General features: G+C 45.2%; 1 protein-coding gene across 1 annotated transcript in view; it reads left to right on the top strand.

The window, feature by feature from the left end:
* cacng2a (calcium channel, voltage-dependent, gamma subunit 2a) overlaps positions 1-23990 on the top strand; it is a 49278-nt gene extending 25288 nt beyond the window's left edge. The window contains exons 2-4 of the mRNA XM_046416322.1: positions 7078-7161; positions 21462-21602; positions 22854-23990. Coding sequence (XP_046272278.1) covers positions 7078-7161; positions 21462-21602; positions 22854-23389 — 761 coding nt within the window. The 3' untranslated portion in view covers positions 23390-23990. The remainder of the gene's footprint in view (positions 1-7077; positions 7162-21461; positions 21603-22853) is intronic.
* Positions 23991-25508: the final 1518 nt, after the last annotated feature.

Below are 25508 nucleotides of genomic sequence, written 5' to 3'. Positions count from 1 at the left end.
TCACGATTTCAGGCACTTTACAGTCTGCCCCTGTTTTAATTCTGCTGCTCTTGTGATACATGTCAAATATATATTTTTAAAAACTTTTAAAAAACTTTTTTAAAATGTCTAAATCCCCCCTTCTCTGAAAAGGTATTTTTGATGACTCATCCTGCACTCGGGGGCGTATACAAAAATGATGTCCCATCAACTGTGATTTGGAGAAAGCAGCTAACCTTTCATACGGAGATTTTAACAAGCAGCACCAAGTGAAACGTCTGGGTGCTGCTCCAGAGCGGAGAGAACCTCATCCAACAATCCAGCCTGTCTCAACAATACATGCTTCACTCCATATGCTCCACATAAACCCATGAAAGAAATGCTGAATGAGTCATGAGTCACTGAGTCTCATATTGTATTATTAAACACCAGCATGTTTTGATCAAATGTAGGCTCATGGTGATCACAAGCAACAGATGTGAGTCTACACGAGGCAACACATTCCCACTTGAGATGCAAACAGGAATTCAGAGTGAATGACTCCGGTCTAAATCCCCTCCTCCTGCACCTCTTTAACAATAACATGGTGTTAGTGGGGGGGCCTTTGAGGTTTGTGTCCAGGTCTGATCTGTTGTGGATCTGAGCCACTAAGGCATTTTTAAATCCCTTGAACGATTTGATCAGATGCATCGTGAAATTATAACCTGCCAGGTCGTTCCGTTTCACTTTGAAATGCGTCGCATTACTTAAGCTAAAGATGCTATAACTGTCATTTCACTGTGTCTTTAAGTCCTCGCGCAACAGTTCGGCTCCGGCGCTGACATGAAAACAGCATGTTTTCACAGCCCGAGAGGCTTTGCCACATCTGCATTGTGTGTGTGTGTGTTCGTGTGTGCGTGCAATGGGGGAGAGACGGAGTGTATGGGCCTCCCTTCCTTAGCGGGGTCATTACCAAGATGAATATAGTGATTATAAGGATGAATAAGGTGTGATTATGAAGATGAATAAGGCGATTAGGGCTCTTGTCACTGCTGCTAGGGCGGCTGTTCATTAGAAGGCAGAAGGTGTCAGCGTGTAACATGCGTGAACCCATTACCTTTTCATCCACAGGGGATTTGTAGCCACATACCTATACATGCATGAGAATGCTGCGACGCCCCAGCAGCACGCCAGAGGAGACCATTTGTGTTCATTTGTGCGGTTAAATGACCCGTGTGTGCAATATATCTCTTTCCATTGGCTGTTCAGTGTTATAGTCGGGCTTATGTGTTTGACCCTAAAGGACGCGGGCACACCTGACTGCAGGTGGCTGCGTGGAGCTAACGCTGGCTTGCAGGTGCTGTAAGCGCAGCTGACTAATGCTGCATGCTGTGTCACTGAAGCCGCTGTGTGTCCAGGGGTTAAAGACACCTCACCGGCTCCGTCCATGTGATCCCGGAGGTGGGAGGAGGAGGAGGAGGAGGATGCAGGGGGAGGAAGGGGTTCCTAATGCACTCACTGGCTGCCTGGAAAGTTTTTGAAAATGCCGCCCACTGACAAAGCAGAAGTGGGCTTGAATCTCTCTCCAACTCTCTCTCTCTCTTTTAAACGCCACCTCCTACGCAGTCAAGAGTCCTCGTGACCTCCCTGCAACCCCCCCCACACCCCACACCCCTCCCTTCACTCCACTCCCCCGTTCCATCATGCACCTCCTCCATGTTTGTGTCTCATCAAAGCTTTGTCTGCAGCGCTGTGGCAGCTGTGATCAGGTTTGATCACTGTGTGAAGGTTTCGTGTGTGGGCAGGTCCGAGCAGGACGGCTCTCTCTCCTCCGCCAAGCAGGAAGGATTCGTCTGGTGCTTCTTCTTTCCTACCTGCAGATATGCACAATGTGATGATAGCCAGTGTGAATACAGTGTGGAGAGAAAGGATAGTTTTTCATGTATGGTCACGTTGGTGTGATAGATTGTTCACAATCAGTCGTAAGGGTTACAGCAACGGACTGCTTCCAGTTATTTCAAATAATGTGTCAGAGGTCAGAGGTCAGGCTGGTTGATGATGTTTTTGCTTGTTTTCATTACATACACATTCTTGAATCCACTTTGAGGTACAGAAAGGTTGTGAAATTGCTGTGTTTGAATCAATTTCTTCTCTTCTGTAGTTTTGGTAGATGTGTGCGTCTTCAGCTTGCATCACGCTAACCTCACAGCCGACCACCAGCAAAAATATATTCAGTGCAGCAAACTGTGGCTTTGCTGGGTGGTCACTTCTGTCACAGAGATCACAGCTATGGGGTTGGGGCAAATGAAGCTCAAGTGAGAGTCAGAGCCGGCGGCAGGCCATCATGGTTGGGGAGGCTGTGGTGAAACATAACAGCTTTAGGAGGGGTGTGTGTGTCTGTGTGTGTGACAGCTCAACAAATAGAGTCAAGTCTATCATTATTATATTGTTTAAAAGCAAACTTCACGTTGAGGAAACTAGCAGACGCAGAGACGTCATGACAGACGGGTTCGACTTCAGTGTGTTGAAGTGGGTTGTTGTTACCTTCCAAACTCTCAGGAAGTCCTCAGCAGCAGGCCAGAAAACCTTCTTCCCACTCACAGAAAGATGTTCCTGTCTAATAACCTGGAGCCAGAGGCCACGCTGCTGGTGTCAACAGCATTAGCAAAACCTTCTCAGCTGCATCACAGAGCTCTTTTTAACCAGTCATCACCTAAACCTTGGAACGCTTCCACATTAAACAGAGCTCTGCCTCAGCTGGAGCTGCTCCAAAACCTGCACCTATATGTGAACATCAGCCTGGGGAGAGCTTCTTTTTAAAAACACGAATGAAGAGCGACACTTCACCAGACCCAGAAATAGCTTCTCCCCGTGGTTATGTGTTTGTGCCAACGGGGCCTGAAACTGGGCTCGGCGCTGACCGGATAAACCCCGGGTCCCTCAGGAGCAGACCCAGAGCCTCGCTGCGGTGGCCGACTATAAATCTACATCCACCCGCCCTCCTTCTCTTTGCTACGACAGCCCCCTTCTCTCCACTGCTCTCCACTCTTGAGTGCCTCTCGGTCTCTCCAGGCTTTGTGGTAATGAAGTGCTTTACGGCTGCAGAGGACAGGAGGGGACGCAGGGGGCACGGGGTTAGCCCATAGCTCATTCACACTATGGGTGGTGGTGGTGGGGGACACAGCAGCCAGCAGAGGCTGGGCTGATTGAGTAAGTCAGGACAAACTCGTACACCCAGCACAAGGGTCCAAGGGGGTTTGGTGGTGGATCTCAGAAAACCGGCTCCCCTCTTTCAATGACGGCTCTGCAAATTATAACCACTTGATTTATACTGCTGAGTCAGGCTGAGCAGTCTACATTTATCGCCTGGATTTCAATCCTAAACCTGTTCTCGACGAGGGTTTAAAGTTCAGAGGGTTTCATTTTCCATTTGTTGTGTTAAATTATCTGAAGCCCTCTGAGACTGGAGCAGTGATTAAAGGCTGCACAAATAAGCTTGACTGACTGGCTTTAAAGTGAGGAAAAGCATCGTTCCATCTTGTTAGTTAATTCTTCTTGTCATAATGTTTGTCAGTGGAGAATGTGCTAAACCTTTGCCTCCTTTTGACATCAAAACCCAAGAGTGTCTCCTTCCCACTGAGCTGAATTTAATTTGTTCTCACTCTCAGTAGCTGCAGTGTTCAGACGGTAACTTTCAAGATGTAATATTAAAACGGACGGACTTCAGTAAAACTCAGTCTGCAAAATGTTCAAAAAACCCAACAAGACAAACAAAGAATTGCTGGACAAAAAGACACTACAGAACATTATGAACACATGGGAGAGGCAGAGCAGGGCTCTTATTGGGAAGGTAACGAGACACAGGTGAAACCAATCAGGGCAGGAGCAAACAATCCAAACTGGTGGGACAAAGAACAGACAGGAAATGAGACACAGAGAAAACAACACAAAGGGGAAATAACAAAAACAAATCAGGAAACACCAAAACAAAAGCACAGCTATGAAACAGGGGATGAGGAAATAGGAATTATTATTTGTTAAAAATACAAGAAGTAATGTAAGTATTAACAACAACTAAAAGACAACAAAATATATAACATTTATCCATTTTTAGACCTAATTGCTTTACCTCTAAGCCCCCAAATCCTGCAGCCTGATTCCCGAGGGTTCAATTTGACAGTAAACAAAACATTTAAAGCACATTTAAATATCCCTCTCCTGCTCCGTCGTCTGGTTTCATTCGGGTGAAACTGCAAAAGCAAGACACAGTTTTCATGTGACTTTCAACACACGATGCGGCGTCCTGTGCTCAGAGTGTTGCTCTGTGAGTACAGGTGTTTCTTCTTTAAGTGGTTTGACCCTCTGCACACCTGAGCCTCCAGTAGCACCTCTCCATTCAACAGTGGCGCCCCTGCCAAAGCTCTTAATGGCCGACCGACTCTCTCAGCGCCTCGGCCCTGTGCTCGCACTCACGTGGGGAGGTCCCCGAAATGAAAATGCCATTATAAAACATTTACCAGCCTGCTGAGTTTACATGTCTTACAAGAAAAGGACCGTTTGGAGCGGTTAAGTGTCACATAAATCTTTCAGCACGCTAATTGAAGTGGTTCCCCAATAGGCCGCTCTCCACAGCTGCTATTACAAATTGCACAACTGTGGATGGGACGGCCAGCTGCAAACCAAATCTTACACCCACTTGGTAATGTTGTTAAGACACACACAGCGCTCTGTGGATTGCTGCCGCCGCTAGTTTGCTCAGACAGCTCCACCGGGAGTGTGCAATGTAGTCGTATGTAAACACAAGTCATCTTTCAGTAAAATATGCTCTGAGAGGCGGCACGACTGTGTTCTCCCCTCCCTTCTTCTCTCCTCGAAATGCAACTTATTTAAAGCTTATTTAAGCAGGCAAGTTGAAGAGGAACATATTGTTATTTCCAGCAGCAGCCTGGGGGAGCAGTTGCAGGAGGCGGCAGGGTTACACCTACAGTGTGCACCAGCTCACATCTGAACGGCGGCGTGCCACAGCTAGCAGCCGAGCGTCTCCAGCAAAGCCTCCGAGGATTACGTGCTTTGAGCTTCCTGCTGCTGCCACGCTGGTTAACGGAGATCACCTTCCAGCTGACTGGAACGAACCCAACTCTAATCTCCAGCCTGCCACCGAAAGAGATGCTTCACGTCGTATATCAGAGCATCAAGTTCAAAACTGTGCAGGACCGTTAAACTCTGGAGGGCTTTTTCATGGCTCAGCAATTACCGAGGACTAAACTGTGACACTCAGACTTGATGTATTCCACCTCCCTCTCCATCTTCCCTCACCGTCCTTCAAAACCTCTCTGTTCCCTGCCCTTCCTACATTTATCTCCCTTCCTCCCTCACATTACCTTGTCTTTCTGCCTGCCTTTCTCTGGCTTTATCTCGCCCTCTCTCTCTTGTCCTAATTCCCTCAGAACCTGTTGATAAAAATCGATAAGTGTTTTTTTGATTATGGGCCAGAGCTGAGACAGTAAAGGAGTGGACACACACACACACACACACACACAGTCGGTACATTGGATTGTGTCCACTGAGGATCAGAGGGTTTTTCATGCAGAGCTTCCCACACTCGCCCCGATAAACCAAAAATGTTTGTCGCAATGAAACTGTTCAAGTAAGTTTCCATCCACTTGTTTTTACTCAAGTTTTCATTTTTTTAATTAATCAAAGACATATATTTTTGTTATATCGTTTGTCCAAATTTGCTACACATCTGGATGGAAACTTGAGCCCACGAGCCGAGTCTCTGAACGGGAGGCGGCGGTCTACTGTGCACAGGTGGGAGAGCAGGTCAAACACGCTTTCATGGCTCTTTTATTCCAGGTGACAGTTTCTAATGTTTGAGTGGTCGTCACCAGGGGGTCCCTCTCTCTCCACCGCATGTGGGCCATTCACAAAGTAATAACCGCACCCTGCTGTGCCCGTCACGCCTCGCTGCCAAATTCACCTAATTAGGGGGACACTGGAGGGTGAGGAGATGACGAAGTTAATGAAACGCTAATCTGGTCCAATCAAACGCCCGGACATCTGCCTCCTCGCTGCTGCTGCTGCTGCAACAGCAGTTCGCGGTAATGGCCGCCTTATGGGCACCTCCCCAGCCACGCCACCTCGAGTAACCTCATCAGTGCCAAACCTCAGCTGAGAGGCAGCAAGTAGAAGAGGGCAGATGGGAGGAAGTGGGAGGAAAAGGCCAGAGAAGGCGGCATGCTGCATCCTGGATGGACAGAGTCGCTGGACGATGAGGTGTCAGCCAAATGAACGAGCACTAAGAGATGAAGTTCCCCAGGCATGGCAGTGAGAGCGACTCCAGGTCGCACCAACTGCACTACTGTCGTTTAATTTCCGTCACCTGCTGCCGGTGTTGTTAGAGGTGTTGGTAACGTCTCTAAAGAGATCCAAAGACGTCCTTTATGAGAAATGTACAACAAATTTAACACATGACGCCGGGTCAGCCTCTGTTTGTTCAGCTAACTGCCTGATCAATCATGACTTTGTGGTGACCAGCACCTTACAAGCATTTTGTCATCAACCCACAACACACTGTTAGGGTCTTCTGCCTGATGATGTATAAAATCCATCACCTGGATTTTTCTTTTCTGAGATCTAAATCTTCTCCATGCAGGTTTTAACTCGCTCATGAAAGTTGCAGAATGTGTCTGACATGGTTTTAATAGACAAAGTTTCCCCATCACACTTGTGTATGCTGAGTACTGGACTGGAATCGGCTTCCTACAGTGTTCTTACAGAGACAGACTCTGCCTGTCACTCTACACAGTGAAGGTCAAACATTCAGCTGCAGGAACAAGCACAAAAACAGTTTGGGGGAATTTAAAGGTAGGATAGGAACTGTTCATGTGTAAGGCCCTTTTTCCTATGAATCTTGTCCTTACTGTTATTGCCATGGTTACCAATCATTTAAGACATCCTCTGATTTGTGTGAGAGCCGTGACCAGAGGACGGAGTCCACGGATGTGAACTGTCTGTCACTTTTCCGTGCTGTCAGTTAAAAAAACTGGAGTGTTTTGTGTCTCGTTGGCGTCTTCTTGTATGACCTCTCCTGAACTCTGTTTCTGTCTCTCCCAACAGGAAACTTCAAAGGGATGTGTAAACAGATAGACCACTTTCCAGAGGAAACAGATTACGAAGCAGACCCGTCTGAGTACTTCTTGCGTGAGTATCTCATCCTGCCTGTCCTGTTTGCGCATTAAACTGACTTTTGACTGTTGCTGCTCAGTCGTTTGTCTTAGAAGGTCTCCCCTCTGCGTTCCTCTTGACATTTACTATATTTTTAAAATTTGTCCCACTTTTTGCTCCGTCTCAGACTGGAGCTCGTGCCAGTAGGTTCTCTTGGCCCGCGTCTCGCTGCTGTCTCTGCCTGCTTATAGCACGAGGCCGGCCAGGCTGAGTCCTGCCAAGCAGCTCGTCTGTTTTTACTGCTTGGCTGTGTGTAACATAACGTGCAGTGTTACAGTCGGCTGTGTACCCTGTAAACACAGCCCATTGATTTCTGCTCTCTTTTCCTTTGTGCAAGCAAGACGGAGACGCTTGTCGAACTCATTTGCCCGCTAATCCTAAAAATCACAACAATGACTCCGAGCTCATGATGTACTGTTAGGGTCTTCAGCTCAATATTCTCTTCTGATTGGGCAATAAATGTGTCCGAGAAGTTATTTGTGATGTACAGAGTCATCGTGGTGCTTCAAGGGAACAGCGCTGAACATTTCTGATTGGGTCGAGTACACTATTTTTAAAATAGGTTTGCAAACTGATTTGCAGCCACAAACCAGTTTGTTTTGTGATGCATCAACGTGGAGTAACTGGCAAAAGACAGATGAACTCGTGAAGACAAAAATGCTGTGTGAAAAGTAGTTCCTGGGGCAGAAAGTACCACTTTATGGGTCACTGTCACATTGCAGCAAGAGGCGCAAGAAAAAACAACTCAGTACAGATGAGAAGCAATTATAAATATTCTCCTTCAATTTGCAGTGTCCCATATTTTTTGGAATCAGGGTTGCACACACTTGGTTTTAATTTGCTAGGACAGTAGCTGAAATGTTGCCGTTATGCTGCTCCGCTCCAGTGAGGAGGGTTTTGTTTTCTGATTTGGATGTCGCCTTGTGAGACAATCTGTTAAAACAGCTTTGATAAAAGAAACTTTTCTGGAGAGCTTCGCTGCGTTGGAAAGCCATTTATACACAATACGCAAACACTGAAATTTGGATGTTCCAGCCATCGTCCCACACCTGTTGATAGTCCATAACAAATTGTCCACATCGTTGCTGAGGAGTAAATTGATGATTTGTGTCAGTAAATGAGTTGCCTAAGGAATTACACCTCAGCAGTCTGGAGTGTTGGCTTATTTGCTCTGTCGGAGTTTGGTGGTGGGTTGATATTAGTTTGGTGTGTGTTCAGTGCCAGACGTGTTAGCTCAGTGCTGGAAAGCTGCTGTGCTCAGTCACTGAGGTTTCACGAGTTTGGTCCATGTCCCATCTGCTAACATGGACGGGGAAGAGTTTATGACCTGTGCTGCACCATGGGGCGATCTTCAGCCCAAACTGATGCTGCCTCAAGTGTCATCACTTGAGGACATTTATCAGACCTCACATATACAACCCCTGGAAATAGACTTTGATGTATAAAATCAGTGGAGCTGCCCTTTGATGAAACAAGTAGCTAATTATTTTTTCAGTGAGCAGAACTTTATGTGAAAGTCATTAAATTTTTCATGTAACTTTATATACTATAAAATATATTTCTCTACTAGATAAACAAACCAGTGTCCTGAGTCCCCGCTGACCCTTGATGTGGGACACCCCTTCCCCTCCTCCCCCGCTCGCTCTCCCTCACCCTACTGCAGCCCGCAGTGGTTTGAAGCTTGAAGTCAGAAAGTGTCCGTCTCCTCGTCTCCATCAGCGGTAATTGAGGCCTCTCAGAGAGCCGAGCAGTGCGTGCCAGTGCTGGAGATTAAGCCCAGCCAATTAGGCTATGTTTGACTTAGCGCTCTGAGCGGTTGTTCCCGTCCATATGTGCCAGAGAGAACGGTTATGATAACAGCTCTGGTAATGATTGTAAGAATGCCGGAGCCTCACTGAAGGCAGATCAGGCTCATGAAGAGGCGTCTCTCAGGCTGGGGACGATGGGGTTGTGGGGCAGAGGCCGCAATCCGGCCCTCGGACCACCAACGCGCGCCTGCACGTGAACGCGTGTGTGTGTTAACCTCTTCCCAGGCTGTGATTGGAGGAGAAGGCCGCAGTGCTCCCAGTGGCTTGCCAATTAGGACACTCACATCCATAAATATTTCAGCCTCCTTCTTATATAGGTCAGGCCTCTCTCGATCGCTGTCTCTCACACTCTGCCTCTCTTCACCCTCGTAATATTTCATGTCAGGAGATGTACTGTATGAGTGTCATCTCTCTGGCTTGAAAGAGAGAGCATTAAGCTGTTTGCTGGGTGCACAAAGAGGTCATAGAGGACTCAGCATCTCAGTTGGTGTTTCCGAATTAAACCCCAGTGATGCATTTTTGTATCTGCCTATTTCCATTTCATGGACACACACCTGGTATTTCAATAAGGAGGTGTTTCACGGCACCTCTGGGCGGCCAAAGACAGAGAAAAGCTGCCTCTGCTCCTACAGGCAGGAGGGGGGGTAGTTATGCAACAGAAATGATGTCACTTCAGGTGAAGGCCCGGCGGAAGTGACATCACCGGAGGAGCTCGCCGGTCCAAAATCGAGGGGACACGCCGGCGATGTCATCAAACAGCGTAGCGAGGAGGAGGGAGATATTTGGTGCTGCAGTTGCTGAGCAGAAAATCAGACTTTATATTCTGCTAAACACGCACCCCCGCTTCATCACACAAACGCACACTCTGATCTGCTGTCCTTCTGCTGACACACACACACATAAATACATACAAACACACCACATATCAGTAGCTTCTGTGTGTGTGTGTGTGTGTGTGAGACCTCAGCTCTCCCAATAACAAGGCAGTTTGCACATCCACACGGGGTTATATAAGCCAGCTGAGGCACACTAAAGCGCCAGTGGGTTTTTAGATCATGCCGTGTCGGAGCTCCCATCATCCACTGCTGTACTGGGCGCTAAGCAGCCGAGAGAGAAGAAAGAAGGGAAGAAAACGCCCAGTTATGCAAGCTACTAATACTAAACTGAAAGACATCAATTCTCTGCAATGTAGAGTAGATGTAAGACCACGTGAGGGGAGGGCGGATGGTTTGCATGTTTTTAGGGTGTTTTTAGGGTATTTTGCTTCTGTTTGGGTACCAGCGTTTTTGGTAAGAATTTTGATTATTTGGTTAATTGTTCTGCTGTCCTCCTTTTCTCTGATTATGTGAGAATAAATAAAATGTTTGGGACTGTCAGTCGGACAAAACAAGTGATTTGGTTACTTCACCTTCAGAGCTGAAACAATTATTGGATTAGTGCACTGAAAGAAAATTAACCTAAACTCTAAACTATTTCGATAAATCTATTTATTGTTTAAGTTGTATTTCAAGAAAATTTGCTGGTTTTTAAATGTCAGCATTTGCTGCTTTTCTGTCCTTTGTGATAGGAAATGAGGAGTCTTTGGATTGTGAAAGTTGTCACATTTGAGAAGCATTTCTGTCACCGTTACTGCTTGACAAATGACTGAGACGATGAATCGACTGAGCTGTTATTTCTTTGTCGATTGATTAATCAAGACACATCTTCTCTTACTCCTGGCTGCAACGTTTCCTACTGCCTCAGGCTGATGTATTTGCACGTTTTCAGATCAAAAAGCTGGAAACAATCCCCCAGTCATGCAGCGTGTCCCAGTTCCATAGCATAGACTCATACTTTAAAGCCTGCACTATATTCTGAAGTTGATACGGCGCTGCTTTAGCAGTAAATAATCATGAGAATCACATGACTACGTGTATGTGAAAGAGGTCGCTTGCAGTCACAGACTGCCAAAGTCTTTGTCTCCCCTCAGCTCTACTGAGCGTTTTAGCATCTTTCAGCCCACTGATTTGTCATTCCCTCTTGCAACTGTTCAACGGTTCAACATCAGATGTTTTCAGTAAAAACACACTACACAGCACAGAAGACTAACACAATAAGCAACTACCTGGAGTCACAGCCAAATATATCACTTTGATACTGGTGGAGACCAAAACAGAGCTAAAAGTGTGTGAATATTGGACTTAAATCATCGGGTGACTCCAGTGAAAGATTATCCCGCTGGTTTTTCTTGTGTGACTGTACTGCATGCTCACAAACGCTCATAGAATTAGGGCACAGCACTGGCCCACAGGCAAGTAGTTTCAGCATGTGAATGAGTCAAAACTTCAGCAAAAAATGGAGGAAAAGGTGAAATGCAAAAAGCAGCTGGTCTCTGCCTCTGGTGGTTGCATGTGTTCATCTGAGACTATTCGCTGACATTGATGACAGAAGGGCAGGCCTGTAACAGCCCATGTCAGCCTGGGGCCTCGCGGCAGACTGGACGCTGGCCTGAACTGGCTTTGGCGTCGCCCGATAAAATCAATGGGTCTGGGGCAGCACACGCAGGGGCTTGTAGGGCAGAGCAGGGGGTGGCTTGTCGACCAGTGCAGAGTCTGTAGTATCAGCTTGCATACAAGAGTGTCTGTGTGTGTGTGGTGGTGGTGGTGGTGGTGGTGGGGGTGTGCGCTAGTGTGATCACGTGACCTCAGTTGCGATTGTCAGGGGAGTAGATCATATGTTAATACTAGTCGTCCAGCTCGCTTTCACCTGTGTTTGCTCTAGCAGGTGTCCCAGTGGGTCGCCGTGACATTGACGGTCCTGTGCTTCTTGCAGTATCCACGGCAACTAATAAGTAACCCATCGACTGATATATAAACAGCACGCAGACGTAGCCCAATAAATTAAAAGCCAATCATTTTTGTCCTGGTTGACCGTGTGAGTACCAGCACTCTAACTTTATATCTTATTAACGGGGGACTATAGAGACAGAGCAGCTTGTAAAACACAGAGGTGAGAGTGTGTGTCCTTATATTAAAGCGAGATTAGGATAAACAGGACGAGCTGCAGCGCTGTCACTGGGGCATCACCCAAAGACGGCTTCGCCCTCTCGGATCACACACGCACATATTCATTCATCAGCTATGAGGCCGAAAATTGCCACCACTGTGAGAGAAAGCAGCAGATTACATACTTGTGTCCAAATATAAAGCAGGAGAGAGTCAGGAAAGCTGATCCACCTGCAGTCAAAAGCTAAATGACCTCCAGCTGCGGCAACATCAAGAAAAAACAATGAGATATCACGTGCTTTGTGTGCATATTTCTACATCACAGGTCATAAAATAATGACACTGGCATCAAATTTTGGTGTAAAGTCTTACTTTGATTCAGTAGGAGATCTGGAGTTGTTGTTCTTAGTGCTGTGTGGTTGATACGGATCACTGAAATGTGTGTGTGTGTGTGTGTGTGTGTGCTGGAATAATGGCAATAAAATAGACCTGCCATGAATAATCAATTTGCTGATCAAAAGAAAGTTTGCTGCTAACTATTTCAGTAGTCTGTCAATCGTGTGGGTAATGTGCTGCCTGGTTCCAGCTTCTTAAATGTGAGGATTTGCTGCTTTCTTTTGTCTACGACTGTTCAGTGGAAGAAGCACTCAGATCTCGTACTTGAGTAAAAGTTGTGTAATACCACCATGTAAAATACTAAAAGTAAAAGAACCTGTTCTGCATTACTTTAGACTGATGGATGTTATTTCTCTGCTGCGGCCTCTTGGTTTGGCCCTCACTCCCCCGGTGATGTGTGTTGCTGGCCATGATAAGCTCTGGCTGTCACGCCGCCGTGATCTGCGGGGACATCAGCAGCGGACTGGAGGGTAATTACAGTAATTGAAATGTGTTCTGTGGAGGGAATTTTAATTGTCTGAGCGAAGCCTGTCGTGTGAAGAGATCTCAGCGTGAGGGAGCTTCTTTTACTGTGTGCCACTGACCCGTCTGTGTCTGTGATGTGCTGTTAACATGACAGAGCTGTGTTCAGCTGTGTGTGTGTGTGTGTGTGTGTGTGTGTGATTTCTCCAACTTCCATTCACCAGCCTTTCAAAGACTTCAAATATGGTGGTATTGCACCTTTTCTTTTTCAGACTAATTATGCGAATATAAAAATGATATTAATGGACATTCTATACAAATGAATGGATATTCACTGGAAATTATGGGAAGAGCAATGAGAAATGGACAAAGGTGTTATGCTTTGGTGTTTCAGTTTAACAATTTCTGTTTCATTTTGAAAGCTTTGTCCTCTTGTGTCTTGTATGACCCTGATGAGTTTCACCTGTGCCTCGTTTGTTTCCCCTCTGGAGTGCATTGACACCAAAACTATGACACCAAACTACGACAAAAAGAACACAGAAACTGCCAAAACACAACACAACATAAATACAAAGTGGAGTCTTAAACGTAAAGTCTGAACATCTCAGCTCTGACTCTTGTTCTGCTTTATAAAATAGCAGCGAGCTAGACTTGCGTTTATTTTCCAATCAATTCAAGTCAAATTGCGTTCAGCCTGCGAGGCGCGCTGTCAGGACACATAAGCTCTCAGATGCAGGCTGAGAGCTGCGTAAGCATTCCTGCGCATTTTGAGTTTAGCCACCAAAGCTAATTTCCTTTGTTTATGCACATTGTTTCACACTGTGTGTTTTAACGCAGTCAGGAGCCACTCCCACTGATTTTTCATAGAGATGTTTTATTTGATGTCTGAGTTGGGGGCTACAAGCCTGCTGGTCAGGACGAGGACGATGCAAGGGCTTGGTACTGAGGAGGAGGAGGAGGAGGAGGAGGAGGAGGAAGAGGAGGAGCAGGAGGTGTGGAGGGGATTAATAAGCGTTTGTAGTATTAAATCAATGTGCCTGGGAGCTGAGGCACCTGATTAGCATGACCCTGTCCTGCACATCAGCACATTCTGGGCTGGGGGAGGCTGATTAAGAGCCAATGCTAATTTCCTCTCAACCCTGTCAATGAAAGAGAGGAAGAGAGAGAAGGAAAGTAAGAAAGACAGGGAGGGGATGAAAGGTGCAGAGAACCGGCTTTGTGAAGAGGACAGTGTGTGTGGACATGTGTGTTCTTGTAACTGCACACAGCTGTGTCTACGCAGTCCACCCTCTCATGTCCGTTTGTAGTGACAGAAAGTAACTGAGTACATTTACGCAAGTACTGTACTTAAATACAATTTTGAGGTAAAAAAAAACCCAAAAAAACAACATTTCCAATAAGTATTCCAATTCCAATAAGTAGTACTTTCTACCACTCTGTGTTTTTCCTTAAAGGACAACAACAACTGAGTAGGTGATTTAGTCATTTATGCTCTTGAATTAATCATTTCTCATCGTCTCTTCACACTCACTCAACTGGATTTAATGCATATTTATTTGATTTTTAACTGACATAGTGGATCAACTGGCAGCATCTTTAAGGGTCCTTCAATGTAAAGAATTCAAAACAGAGGGGATGTTTTAATGTAAAATCTAATTTTGTTGCAGCACTGAAATGAAAGCCCTTTAATGATGCTGACTAACAGAAAAAGACCCTCCTGCTGTCTACAGTGATCTGCTTCTTGGTTTGTATTCATTGCCTTTAATAGGATACACCTAAATCAGCACTTAAACAGCCAGTAGGTTTTAGAATTTTAGCGCTTTTTTTGGACATGTAGCTAAAATAAGCACATTTGAAAGTTTAAATGCAATATTTAGTGTGTAACTTAGAGTTTGACTCTGTACTTCAAGATAAATATTAAATGCAGGATTGACTCCCTCGCTCCCTTGTGTGTTTGTTTCCTGGTGCTCCAGGAAATTAAAGCAACTGCCAGCGCGTGAATGCCTCTAAATATTCAGACTCTTTAGCATTTGGACTTAGGTTGCACGAGTGAAGCCACAGAGGCAGTGAGGAGGACTGGAAGCTCAGCCACGGGCCTGCATGGGTGTTGAGTCTCATTAAGCTGTTTGTCAGCCAGCGGTGAAGAGTGCCAGCGCTTGGACACCAGCCTGAGCTGCAGCCGTGCCAATCAATACAGTACACACAGTATTCGCTCTCACCCTGTGTCTCTGGGAGCAGGTTGGCACGCATGCTGGCAGGAGGGCCCGGGCCGGGCCGGGCCAGGCCGGGCGGGGCTAACCAACCTTCATAGCTCACTACTACAGCTCCCACAGGAAGCCAGGCAGGGCGAGACAGCACCGGTGTCACTGGAACCACAGAGCAAATGGTGCAAAATCCTCCATTTTTTGAAACACGATTGTTCACTTTCTTATCGAGAGTTAGATGAGGTGACTCTCCTGTCATGCAGAGAACTCTGCAGGAGCAGAGTGCCCTGGTAGCTCACCTGGTGGAGGGAGTCCTTATCAGGATGCATGTCATCATCTCTCCTCTCTTACCTGTTTAGTCTAAGCTGTATTGTCTACTTACAGCTCAGGTCTAAGCTTATGGCTGTCGCTTCATGTTTACACTCAGACATCAGAGTATCAATATTCTAATCCGACTCCTACCAAGAAAGCAAATCTTCACATTTCCCAAACTATTTCTTTAATATATGAATCATCACTCTCATATGTATTTTGACATTCCTCATTGGTTTACTTTTCCATAAGCGGAGTAGCCCAGTGGCCTCTTCCTGTGAGTGTATACGAAATAATAATAATGATATGCGGGGTTCTCGCTCAGTAAAATCCAAGTAGAAGAGATTTCCTTCATCTAGGAAAAGTAAACCAGTATAAACAGAGATCGGTTAGAGTTTGAAAGGAGCTGTAGGTGGGAAACTTGTTAGATCATGCTAGCATTTGTAGCTTATGAAGCTAATGAAGCTTACAACTTGCTGTTTTATTTTAGGTTTATGGAAGAGCCATGTCCAGTTGTCATGATGTGATTTAGTAATCGCTGCTCAAAGGGGGTTTGGTGAATGGTCATGATGAAAATTATTTACAAAAGCTTTCATTCAAAATGTAATAGCAGAAAAGATGATGTGACCAGTCTTTATTGGCAAAGAAAGACAGACACACAGTCAGTCTTCTTTCTTTAAGTGGTCACATGAATGTGGGTGTCGTGGGGGAGGAAGATGCGCCACTCTGTGATCGTGACCTCGACCCGAATCAAAAACAGCGACCTCAGTGCTAATCACAGGCTCTCCCTAGAGCATCCTTTCATGTGGGCAGAGGCTTCAGAAACACAAGACGCTGCGGAGGTTGCCGCTGTCATTAGCTATTAGCACAGAGGTCAAAGCTTTCATTTGGACGGGGTCGTTGTTTTTAGCAGCCGGAGACTGACAGTGTTTTAGCGTGGAGTTGGTTCTCAGGACTGTAGCCAGACCAGCAGCTCTCTGTCAGAACAATGTCGCCCCAGCTGAGATAATCACTATCCACCAGCCCTCCTGTATGCACTGACAAGTCGTAACACTGGTTAATGAGCTGCTTTTATTTAGTTCGAGATAATGATTCTAGCAAATGTATACAAAGAATTGGACCATAAATAAAGTTTAAAAGGCTTTTCTTTTAGCCCTGAGTTGGCACAGCTGTTTATATTGAGCAGTTAAAACTAGTTCCACCTCAACCAGCTACAACAGTGAAATTCATTGATGCATCAGGGGCCAATTAGCTTTTCACAAAATACGTGAATTTGCTGCTATCAGTCAGAGACATGTTGTCCAACATGAAATCTGTCTTTCTTTTTTAAACAGAGCACAATGCAGAAAAAGTTTATTGTTACACTGTGAAATCTCCAGCCTCCATTACACAAATCTTTGCTGGTTTTTTTCATTTGTCTGATCAGTAAGATATCTTCAATATGTCAGAGGTGGCTGACATTATTAGCCAGTAGCTAATGTTTAATAGAAGGTCAACATCAGCTCAGCGTATCAACAGATCAATATCTTTGTCTCGGCCTGTGCAGAAGTGTCAAACATGGAGTATCATGGACTTGTCCTTTTGTTCCTGTACTAACCTGTCCACAGCAGAGACTAGTCCCTGTCTATCTGTCAGTTTGTCAGTCTCTCTGCTTGCCTCCCCCTGCGTCCCCCCCAGAGGGGTGATCCTGTGCTTAGACATCCCCTCCAGACCGGATACAAAACTCTGACAGGGACTCAGTTGATCCTTAAAACCTGGAATGAGTAGATGCGAGCTCTCCTGAATGTGGTGAAGAAGGACTGATTTTAAATAGCTGGCCTGTCTGACACCTCGGTGTCCTGGGGCATAGTTATTGTCCCGTCTCCCTGCAACATGGCCCATCGCCTGTGCACAACAAGCTGGTCGGAGACACGGCTATCTGAGCCTCGTACGCACGCTACGTAAACACTGACACACTCAGCATCACACAGGAGAACAGAGCGCATCCTGACATGAAAAATCTGCAGGGACTTCAGCCTTTTCTTCCGATGGTAGAGCCCAGCCAAAGCCAGGGGCAGCAAACCGAAGCCCGATCGCAGGAAAGGCACAGTGCATGCTGGGAGGTCATTGTGAAGGTCACTGCACTTTTCTCCTGCCAGACATGGATATTAATACACAGGATGCATAGAAGCACCGCAGGCCAGCCGACCCTCGAAGTCATACAAGTGAGTGGGATCTTCTCAGAGCCCGATCATTGTTCTGTTTGAAGAATATGGCCACATACTCTTCTGATACTTGATATTATTGTGCTAAAGGTGCCAGCAGTCAGCATTTTTGCATTGTTAAAGAGTGACCCTCTTTCGCTGGAAATTGTTTAGGTTTTCCACTGACAGTTATCCTTAATGGTAGGAAAAGTTTCTTGACCGTGCCAACATTTACTCTGGCCATTGTGTCGGCTGGTTTATTTAATTTCATAATCGTATACAGTTGCTTGAAAGAATCAAATCTTTATGGCCATTTGCATCTCCAGCACAACAACGCTGATGGCACACTGTAGTCTGGGCTGTGAAACTATAAAGGCTTAGCAACAGCTTTAGGATCTAAAACATACATCTGTCAGTTTGGACCAAAATGGACAAAACTGAAAAAATACCTAATTTTTAGCTAAATGAAGGGACACACGGCCCAAGAATGCTTAGACAAATGAGGAAATTTCATCTCATTGTCAGATTTTAAAGATTATGCTGCTGAAGTTTGACGTGTATTTGGAAAACCCTTATGATCTCGATGAGTGAACGTGCTGAAGTCGACCAGTTTTCGCCCTTTTTCTCTCTGTGAGGTGTTTTAAACTTTGGTGTCACCTTGAGATCCCCCACTATTAGGCAGCCCTACAGTCAACGATCAATAAATTTGGCTGTCCCTCTGTCCCTCTTTTGTCTCCGCAAATGAGGCTGATGGATGAAAAAGAGCCCCTTTGGCCTCTCCCAGGTAATGTGCTGTGAATGGCCATGTCAATATCTTCAGGGTTAACAGCATGGAGGGGCGGAGGAATGATGGTGGTGTTGGCTGGGGGGTATAGGAAGAGCGATGCATTTAGAGCGGGGCACAGGAGCAGGGTCAACTCTCAGGACAACTTAATATTTAATCAACCCAACTGATCGGTAACCCTAAACCCCACAATCCCCTCTGGTGGCGCAAAGAGACAAGTGGGAGAGGGAGGAGAGGAAGACTGGGGGAGGAAGAAGAGGAGGACGAGACGATACTTTATCTTTCAAATGGTCTTGTGCTTTGACTGAGTGCAGACTGAGAGAGAGATGGAAAAGAGACAAAGAAAAGATGAGACGGGGGACGATTGGGTGACGGAGACGGCGAGATGACTGTGTGCAGTAGACAGAGACAGACAGACGAAAGACAAATGGGAGATGGCGAATAACTGCATAAAAGTCTTCTTCATCTTACAGATTGGAGCTCAGTCGCAGGGTGCTTTCAGGCAAGGTTAAAGGAAGTGATAAGCACCTGGTGATGTTGAATGATTATGTGATGAACACAGGTGGGACAGAGAGCAGAGACAGTACAGTCGAGAGTCAAGTCAAGTCAAGTTTTAAAAGAAACAACCCAATGTGAAGTTAGAAGAGCTCATATATGAATTAATAATCACCGTTTTCTTACCCGCTGTCCTTTAACCTCATTACAGATTTGGTTTGAATGGCTATGCTACAAAAAAGTCACACAAGTATGGAGGACCGCATGGTAATTAAAAAAAATACTAAATGAAATTAAATTAATCCAAAAATAAAAACAGAAATTATTAAAAACAATATAAAAAAATCAACGTAAAATAAACGTAACCTGCCTGCATTTACGAGACACAACAAAGCTTCCATTATCAAAATGAGGGCTCCCACTGACACCCGATCATTCAAAGGCAACATGAAGAAGGAAAAGGAAAGTACCCCTGACTTTCAAAACTGCATTTTCAAGTTATTTTCAAATTTCCTTATTTTGGGTATGTATCTATAAAGTCATTTTAAATGATTATTCATTACTGATGGATTTGTTTATTTGTAACTTCACAGATTATGTGTTTTGGGATATAAATGTAATGTCTGGATCCACTTAAGTGCTCAACAAATGTCATAGCAACCACTAAAAAAAATGAAATATCTTGTGTCCAGTCACCTGTGAATCATAAATGCTTCCAGTCTGCCTGTTAGATTTTGATATTCCTTGTGCACAACTGAAACATTTTGGCCCGATGGTGGCAGGAGCAGAAAGGTCAGCGGGTCAATAAAATCACTGGTGTTCTGCCTCTGGGGACCACAAACAACCATATGAAATTTCACTGCATTTCATGGCCAGTATTTTTTTTTTTAATATCTACACCGAATGTGACACCAAAGTTAATTTATATACTGAGTTTATGAAACCTAGAGTCTTTGAATCAATCATAAGAATCATTGCACAAAAGAAAAAAGTTTTTGCTTTGTCCTTGTGCAGGATGTTGCATGTTTTAGAGGCCAGTTGTAACAGACTGGGTTCATGGGAATCTCACTCTTCTCATTTTTATATCTTATGTTTTAACATGGCTGCCTCCCTCCAGCTATAGGAGATTCAGTGTCTCAAGGACTCGGACCACCAACCCTGTGATTAGTGAACGACCTCACCATGAAACTGCACTGCTGAAACCGTTCTGCTCTTTGGTCATAACGGGAAATCAATCGGTCAGCTTTGCACTTTGCTGGATACTGTGTTTACATATGATGTGTCAAGGACAGGATGGGCTCAGCCAATCAGTGCAGAGGATCATGAGTTGTGTTCTTGTTTTTTTCAGTGAATTTTGGAGACCCAAAAGCTCTGAAAGACTTTTGAACACCTTTTGAAAGATTTGTGAATGAACTTATGTCAGGCACTGGTCTTGATGTAATTACTGCTGTAGTTACTGTTGAGAGCCCAGTGGTGGGTGAGTGGTGAACATCCAGGCAGCTGTGGTCACCACGCTTCTCTGCTGCAACCGCTGACTGCTGCCTATCAGTCCTCCTCCCCACGGAGCCGGATGGGCGCCACGAAGCCTTATGGTGTTGGGGTGTAGAGGAAGAGTGAATCCCTGGTGGGGAGAAGGCTGTGTAGGGGGGAGGGGAGCAATGAATGGCAGCAGGTATGCAGGCAGATGGGCCGCCGGGAGCCCCGGCGGGTCCCTGTGGAGGTGCAGGCGGCCGAGTTCAGCACAGAGTCACCCAGCCCGGCGTCAGCACTTTGGGGAGAAGCTGGGAAAGTGCTGAGGTGGCAGCCATGCGGGGAGATGAGGTGAAGTGGTGAAAATTTAACCAGCCTGATGAAAGATTAAGTGTGCATGTTAAACAGGAGAAAGGGGGAGGTAATGTATGAAGGATGGCAGGAGGTCACTGGGAAAAAAAGTTTGGGTGATTTTCTCATTGTTTCGCCAACAAAGACTGTCTGCTTCTCAAACTCCTGTATGACTGTAATTTCACCTGACACCTTGGGGCGCAGCGCAGCTCTTTTGTGACCCTGACTCGACCTCAAAAGTAACATCATATCCCACTTCCAGTTTTTGCTTCTTGATAATTAGCTGCAAGGACGCTGTGCTGTTTCAAGGACGCGGGCTGCATCCCCCTGCACTGCGGCCTGGCTGATGTACATGCCAGCACCCCGTAGCACTTTTGTTGACTGCCGTTCACATGATGCTACATAAAGCAGCCAGTTAGCTCTGTGCTCTGTGGAGAAGAGTGCTGAGAAAGAAAGAGAGAGAGCGAGAGGAGAGTCAAGCGGTGTGATTACATAAGGTTGGATAACAGGCTCACTGTGGGGATACACACTCACTAGACAGTGTTGATGGAGTCTTTCACAGGCCTGACGGGGTGTTGATTAGGATGTGCTCACACACAAGGAGCAGATGCTGAAATGGATTCTAATGTGCTTTTTTCTCTCTTTGTTTCTCGCTCCCTCTGCTTTACACTCAACACTTCTTTCATCCTCGAACTCGCCGCTGCCATTTCCCCTCTTTCTTTGTTGGCCCTCTGGCTGTTCTCCTCTCTGCGTGAACACCAAATCACACCCCATTCTCCGCTCGCCTCCTTCCCTCTTTGCCTTTGCTGTCCTCTGCTGATTTCCAGGTGCGGTGCGAGCCTCCAGCATCTTCCCCATCCTCAGTGTCATCCTGCTCTTCATGGGAGGCCTGTGTATAGCTGCCAGTGAGTTCTACAAGTCACGCCACAACATCATCCTCAGCGCAGGAATCTTCTTCGTGTCTGCAGGTGAGTTTTTATTACTTGCCACAGTCGCTAACTTCCGTGACTGCTTCCTGCTGCAGATTCACAATAAAAGCCTTTTGCGGTAGCTTATAAAATTACCACCGAAATATGTTAAGCTTATTTTTAATAAACTGAATACTTGGTTTTTGAGGAGTTCTATGATTGTTGTTCTAAATAAAACTGCAGGAGACCGAAAAGTTCAATTACAATTAACTGTACTTCATAAATTTCTGTAATCCAACCAATTGTACGACAGGATGTTTTATTTTGTCCTCCTATTTGTGGTCCTTTAAAGGAACAGTTAACCCAAAAATGAAAATTGAGTCATTATCTACCGACAGAAAGCAAGATTTAGTTTCTTGGTTCACAAAACATTTATGTGGCTTCACAACAAAAGCAGAATTACGGGATTTTCCTGAACAACTGAAGAAGCTGAGGACTTGATTCAAAGTCAGGTTAGAAATCTCCCACTGCTACTAGTCATTGTGCTAAGTTAACCAGCTTCTTAACAGAGCAGTTTGATATTATTATTATTAATATGCTTAACAAAGGCTCATACCACTCTCACGTCTGTACAGTGAATATGAAGCCAGCAGCTGGTTAATAACATCAAGCTACTCCTTCAAGATGCTGTCATTACTCAAATTATGCCACCATGTGAAATCAAAAGGCTACATATCCAGTGCTCTGTGTTCATCTCTTTTACTGCAGCTACAAGTGACTTCTTCTATTCTTCCTTCTTTTGTCCTCTTTTCCTTTCTCTTGATCCTGTTGCTGGGCTAAAAGCCACCCATTGGGACTCATCTCTAAAAATATGGTGTCCCTGACACACTTTCCTGACGATCCATCTTCCCACATATACCATGTCAAACATTTCTCTGTGTGTGACTAAACTAACAAGTCAAAGTATACATACGTGCACATACGATGGGCTGTAACACAGAACGCAGCTCCAGTGTGGATCATCCTCTGTCCCAAATGATCTGCATCAAGACCTGAAGCCGTGCAAGGCTTCACTGCAAGGGCAAAGACTAGGAGTCTGAGATCAGTCATGTCAGACGGAGAGTTGGACAGGATTGGAACACTGTGTACAGTGTATGAATCAGCCCTCTAGACAGGTTTGCTATGATACTGCACATTAACTTAAGCATACACTAACTCGACCTACTTTGTATCTTGCTTTCTTTGTCCCCATGAACCCATTACCCATAACCCACCCCTCTCCTGCTCATCCCGTACCTCCCAAACCTTCAGGCCTGAGCAACATCATCGGGATCATCGTGTACATATCAGCCAACGCAGGGGACCCTTCAAAAAGCGACTCGAAAAAGAACAGCTACTCTTACGGCTGGTCCTTCTACTTTGGCGCCCTCTCCTTCATCATGGCCGAGATGGTGGGCGTCTTGGCCGTGCACATGTTCATCGATCGCCATCGACAGCTCCGAATAGGGGCGCGCGCAGCCGACTACCTCCAAGGCTCGGCCATTACGCGAATCCCCAGCTACCGCTACCGCTACAGACGTCGCTCGCGCTCCTCCTCCCGCTCCACAGACCCATCACACTCTCGCGACACCTCGCCGGTGGGCCTCAAGGGCTTCAGTGCGCTGCCATCCACGGAGATCTCTATGTACACGCTGCCCCGGGACACCCTCAAGTCCTCTGGCACTCCTACCGCCACCTACAACTCTGAGAGGGACCACAACTTCCTGCAAGTCCACAACTGCATCCAGAAGGACCTGAAAGACTCAAGCCACACCAACACAGCGAACCGCCGCACCACGCCGGTATGAGGGAGTCCATACAGGCCAGGCCAACCCGGCGGAGACCAGGAGACACGGGAACCCCTGTGGGTGCAGTTTGCCCCAGGAGAAGATGGATTTCCATGTTTATAGACATTTGTTCTTTTTGTTCAGCTGCATGACTTTTCCATTGCCATTGTTGAGAGAGTTTCAACAAGTCTGCTGTGTTCCTGGATTGAATGGCAGAAGAGTGAGAATGGGTCAGGTTGTCCTGAGAGAGTGAGGTCTGTCATTTTATGCGCAGGGTTTGTTTATGAGGTTCGGGGCACTGGAAGGGAGGGTGGGAGGAGTGGGCATTTATGAGATGAAGAGTTAATTTCATGATTTCATAGCCCTTCGGTTTGACAATTTTGCCCCACAAGTTTGGTTGGAGCAACAGGTCAGGCTCCCCCTCAGCCCGCCCACCGCTCAGACATACACGTCTTTTATTTATTGACTCATTTGTTGATTTTTTGCATTAAAACTGTGAATTGTTACAGTTTGGGATTCAGTAAGAATTAGCCCAATCTGTAATCTCTAACAAAGGTACTATATATATGTATTACTTTTATAAATAAATTATTACGTTAATAATCAAGAGTTACAGACTTTACTGAAGCAAAAAAGAAAAAAACAAGTCAACTAAACCAAGTGCTGTTGGTAAGATGAGAAAAGACTCTTTTAGTATCTGTTCATTTGAAGGATGAGAACAAGAGAAGGTCCTTTGGGTAGCCACGGATGCTGCCAGAGGCAGAAGCAGACAGTCGACAGTAGAATAATATCTATTCTTTTAATAGAACCTTCTCGTCTTTTTCTTAGTCCCTGTTCGCTTTCCTTTTTCTTGGTGGGGTCGTAACGGGATGGTTGAACCCCTTAACAGAAAGAGCCGACAAAAGGGGTCAAAAGTTCACAAAGCAAAGACTCCAAACACGACTTCTACAAAATAAAAAGGAAGGAGCAGAGGGCAAGGAAAAGAAGAGGATGCCAAACACAAAAATAAAAAACAAGTTAAATAGTTACAAGAGAAGCTAAGTGACTCACAGTTTCAGAAATTAAATGCATGCTATAAAATTACAGCGAATCTGCTCTTGAGAAACTTAAGTTTTAAAGGTTAATAATTATGACGGGGAAAAAAAGCAAAGACGCTAAAGTTTAAAGTATTAATGTTTTCATGTGTATTTTTCTTATGTTTTATTTCTTTATTTATTTAGTTCATTTGATCTTATTGCTTTTGTGAGACAAACCAAACAATCTACATTGAACAAAACTGCTTTTTTAAATGGTTTGGTTGATTTCTTTATAAATATATAAAATATGTATGTATGTATTTTATTTTTAAACCTCACACAGCCTTAGCCATTTCTTTGTTTCTTTTGATTTTTCAATGTGTTGTTCAAATTGAAAATGAAATCTTTAAAGGTGCCAAAACCGAATGATCCTATACTTGGATGCATCAAGTCCTGATGAATAAAATACGAACCCTAGGGGGAACAAATCACCATGTTTCACTGCGTGTCTCTAACACACTTTACCTTATTTATTAGTTTCCAGCACTAACACACTTGTTTGTCTGTCACCATATCAGTATATCATAGAAGTTTTTTTGAAGCATATCCACACCTTTAAGGTTGGAGACAAGGAAACCATTATGTCAGTAAGGGTCCTCACAAGAATAGCAGTACAAATGTGCATTTGGTTGTGTACTAAATGTGTGCTTCTATCTTGGCGAGAACCGATTTCGCATTCAGTGAAGAAATGCTTTTAGAAGCTGTTTTAGGTTTGAAAATGTCCCATTTTTCAGACACTGAATATCGACAGTCTTCATATCTCAGCCTTTACACAGCACTAAAAATGAAAGCTGAGTTGTCACACATAAAACCCTGCGTGCTCTGCTGAAACCACAGCCTCTGCATGCTGTTGTAAAACGGTGATAACAAGTCGTAATCGACCGCTGGGAGTCACAATCCAAAAATATCAGCACTGGCCTTCAAAATGCTTGACAAAATCCCAATGTCGACATGAGTGTGTGCCCGAAAGTGGATTAATAGAGGCAGAAAACACTCATCTCTAACGCAACTTCCTGCCAATGATACAAGACCAACTCTAATGTATGTCCAGATACCTTGTGAGC

Source organism: Scatophagus argus, chromosome 16, assembly GCF_020382885.2.
Source record: "Scatophagus argus isolate fScaArg1 chromosome 16, fScaArg1.pri, whole genome shotgun sequence".
Lineage (NCBI taxonomy): Eukaryota > Metazoa > Chordata > Actinopteri > Scatophagidae > Scatophagus > Scatophagus argus.
This window is presented reverse-complemented; position numbering and strand designations above follow the sequence as displayed.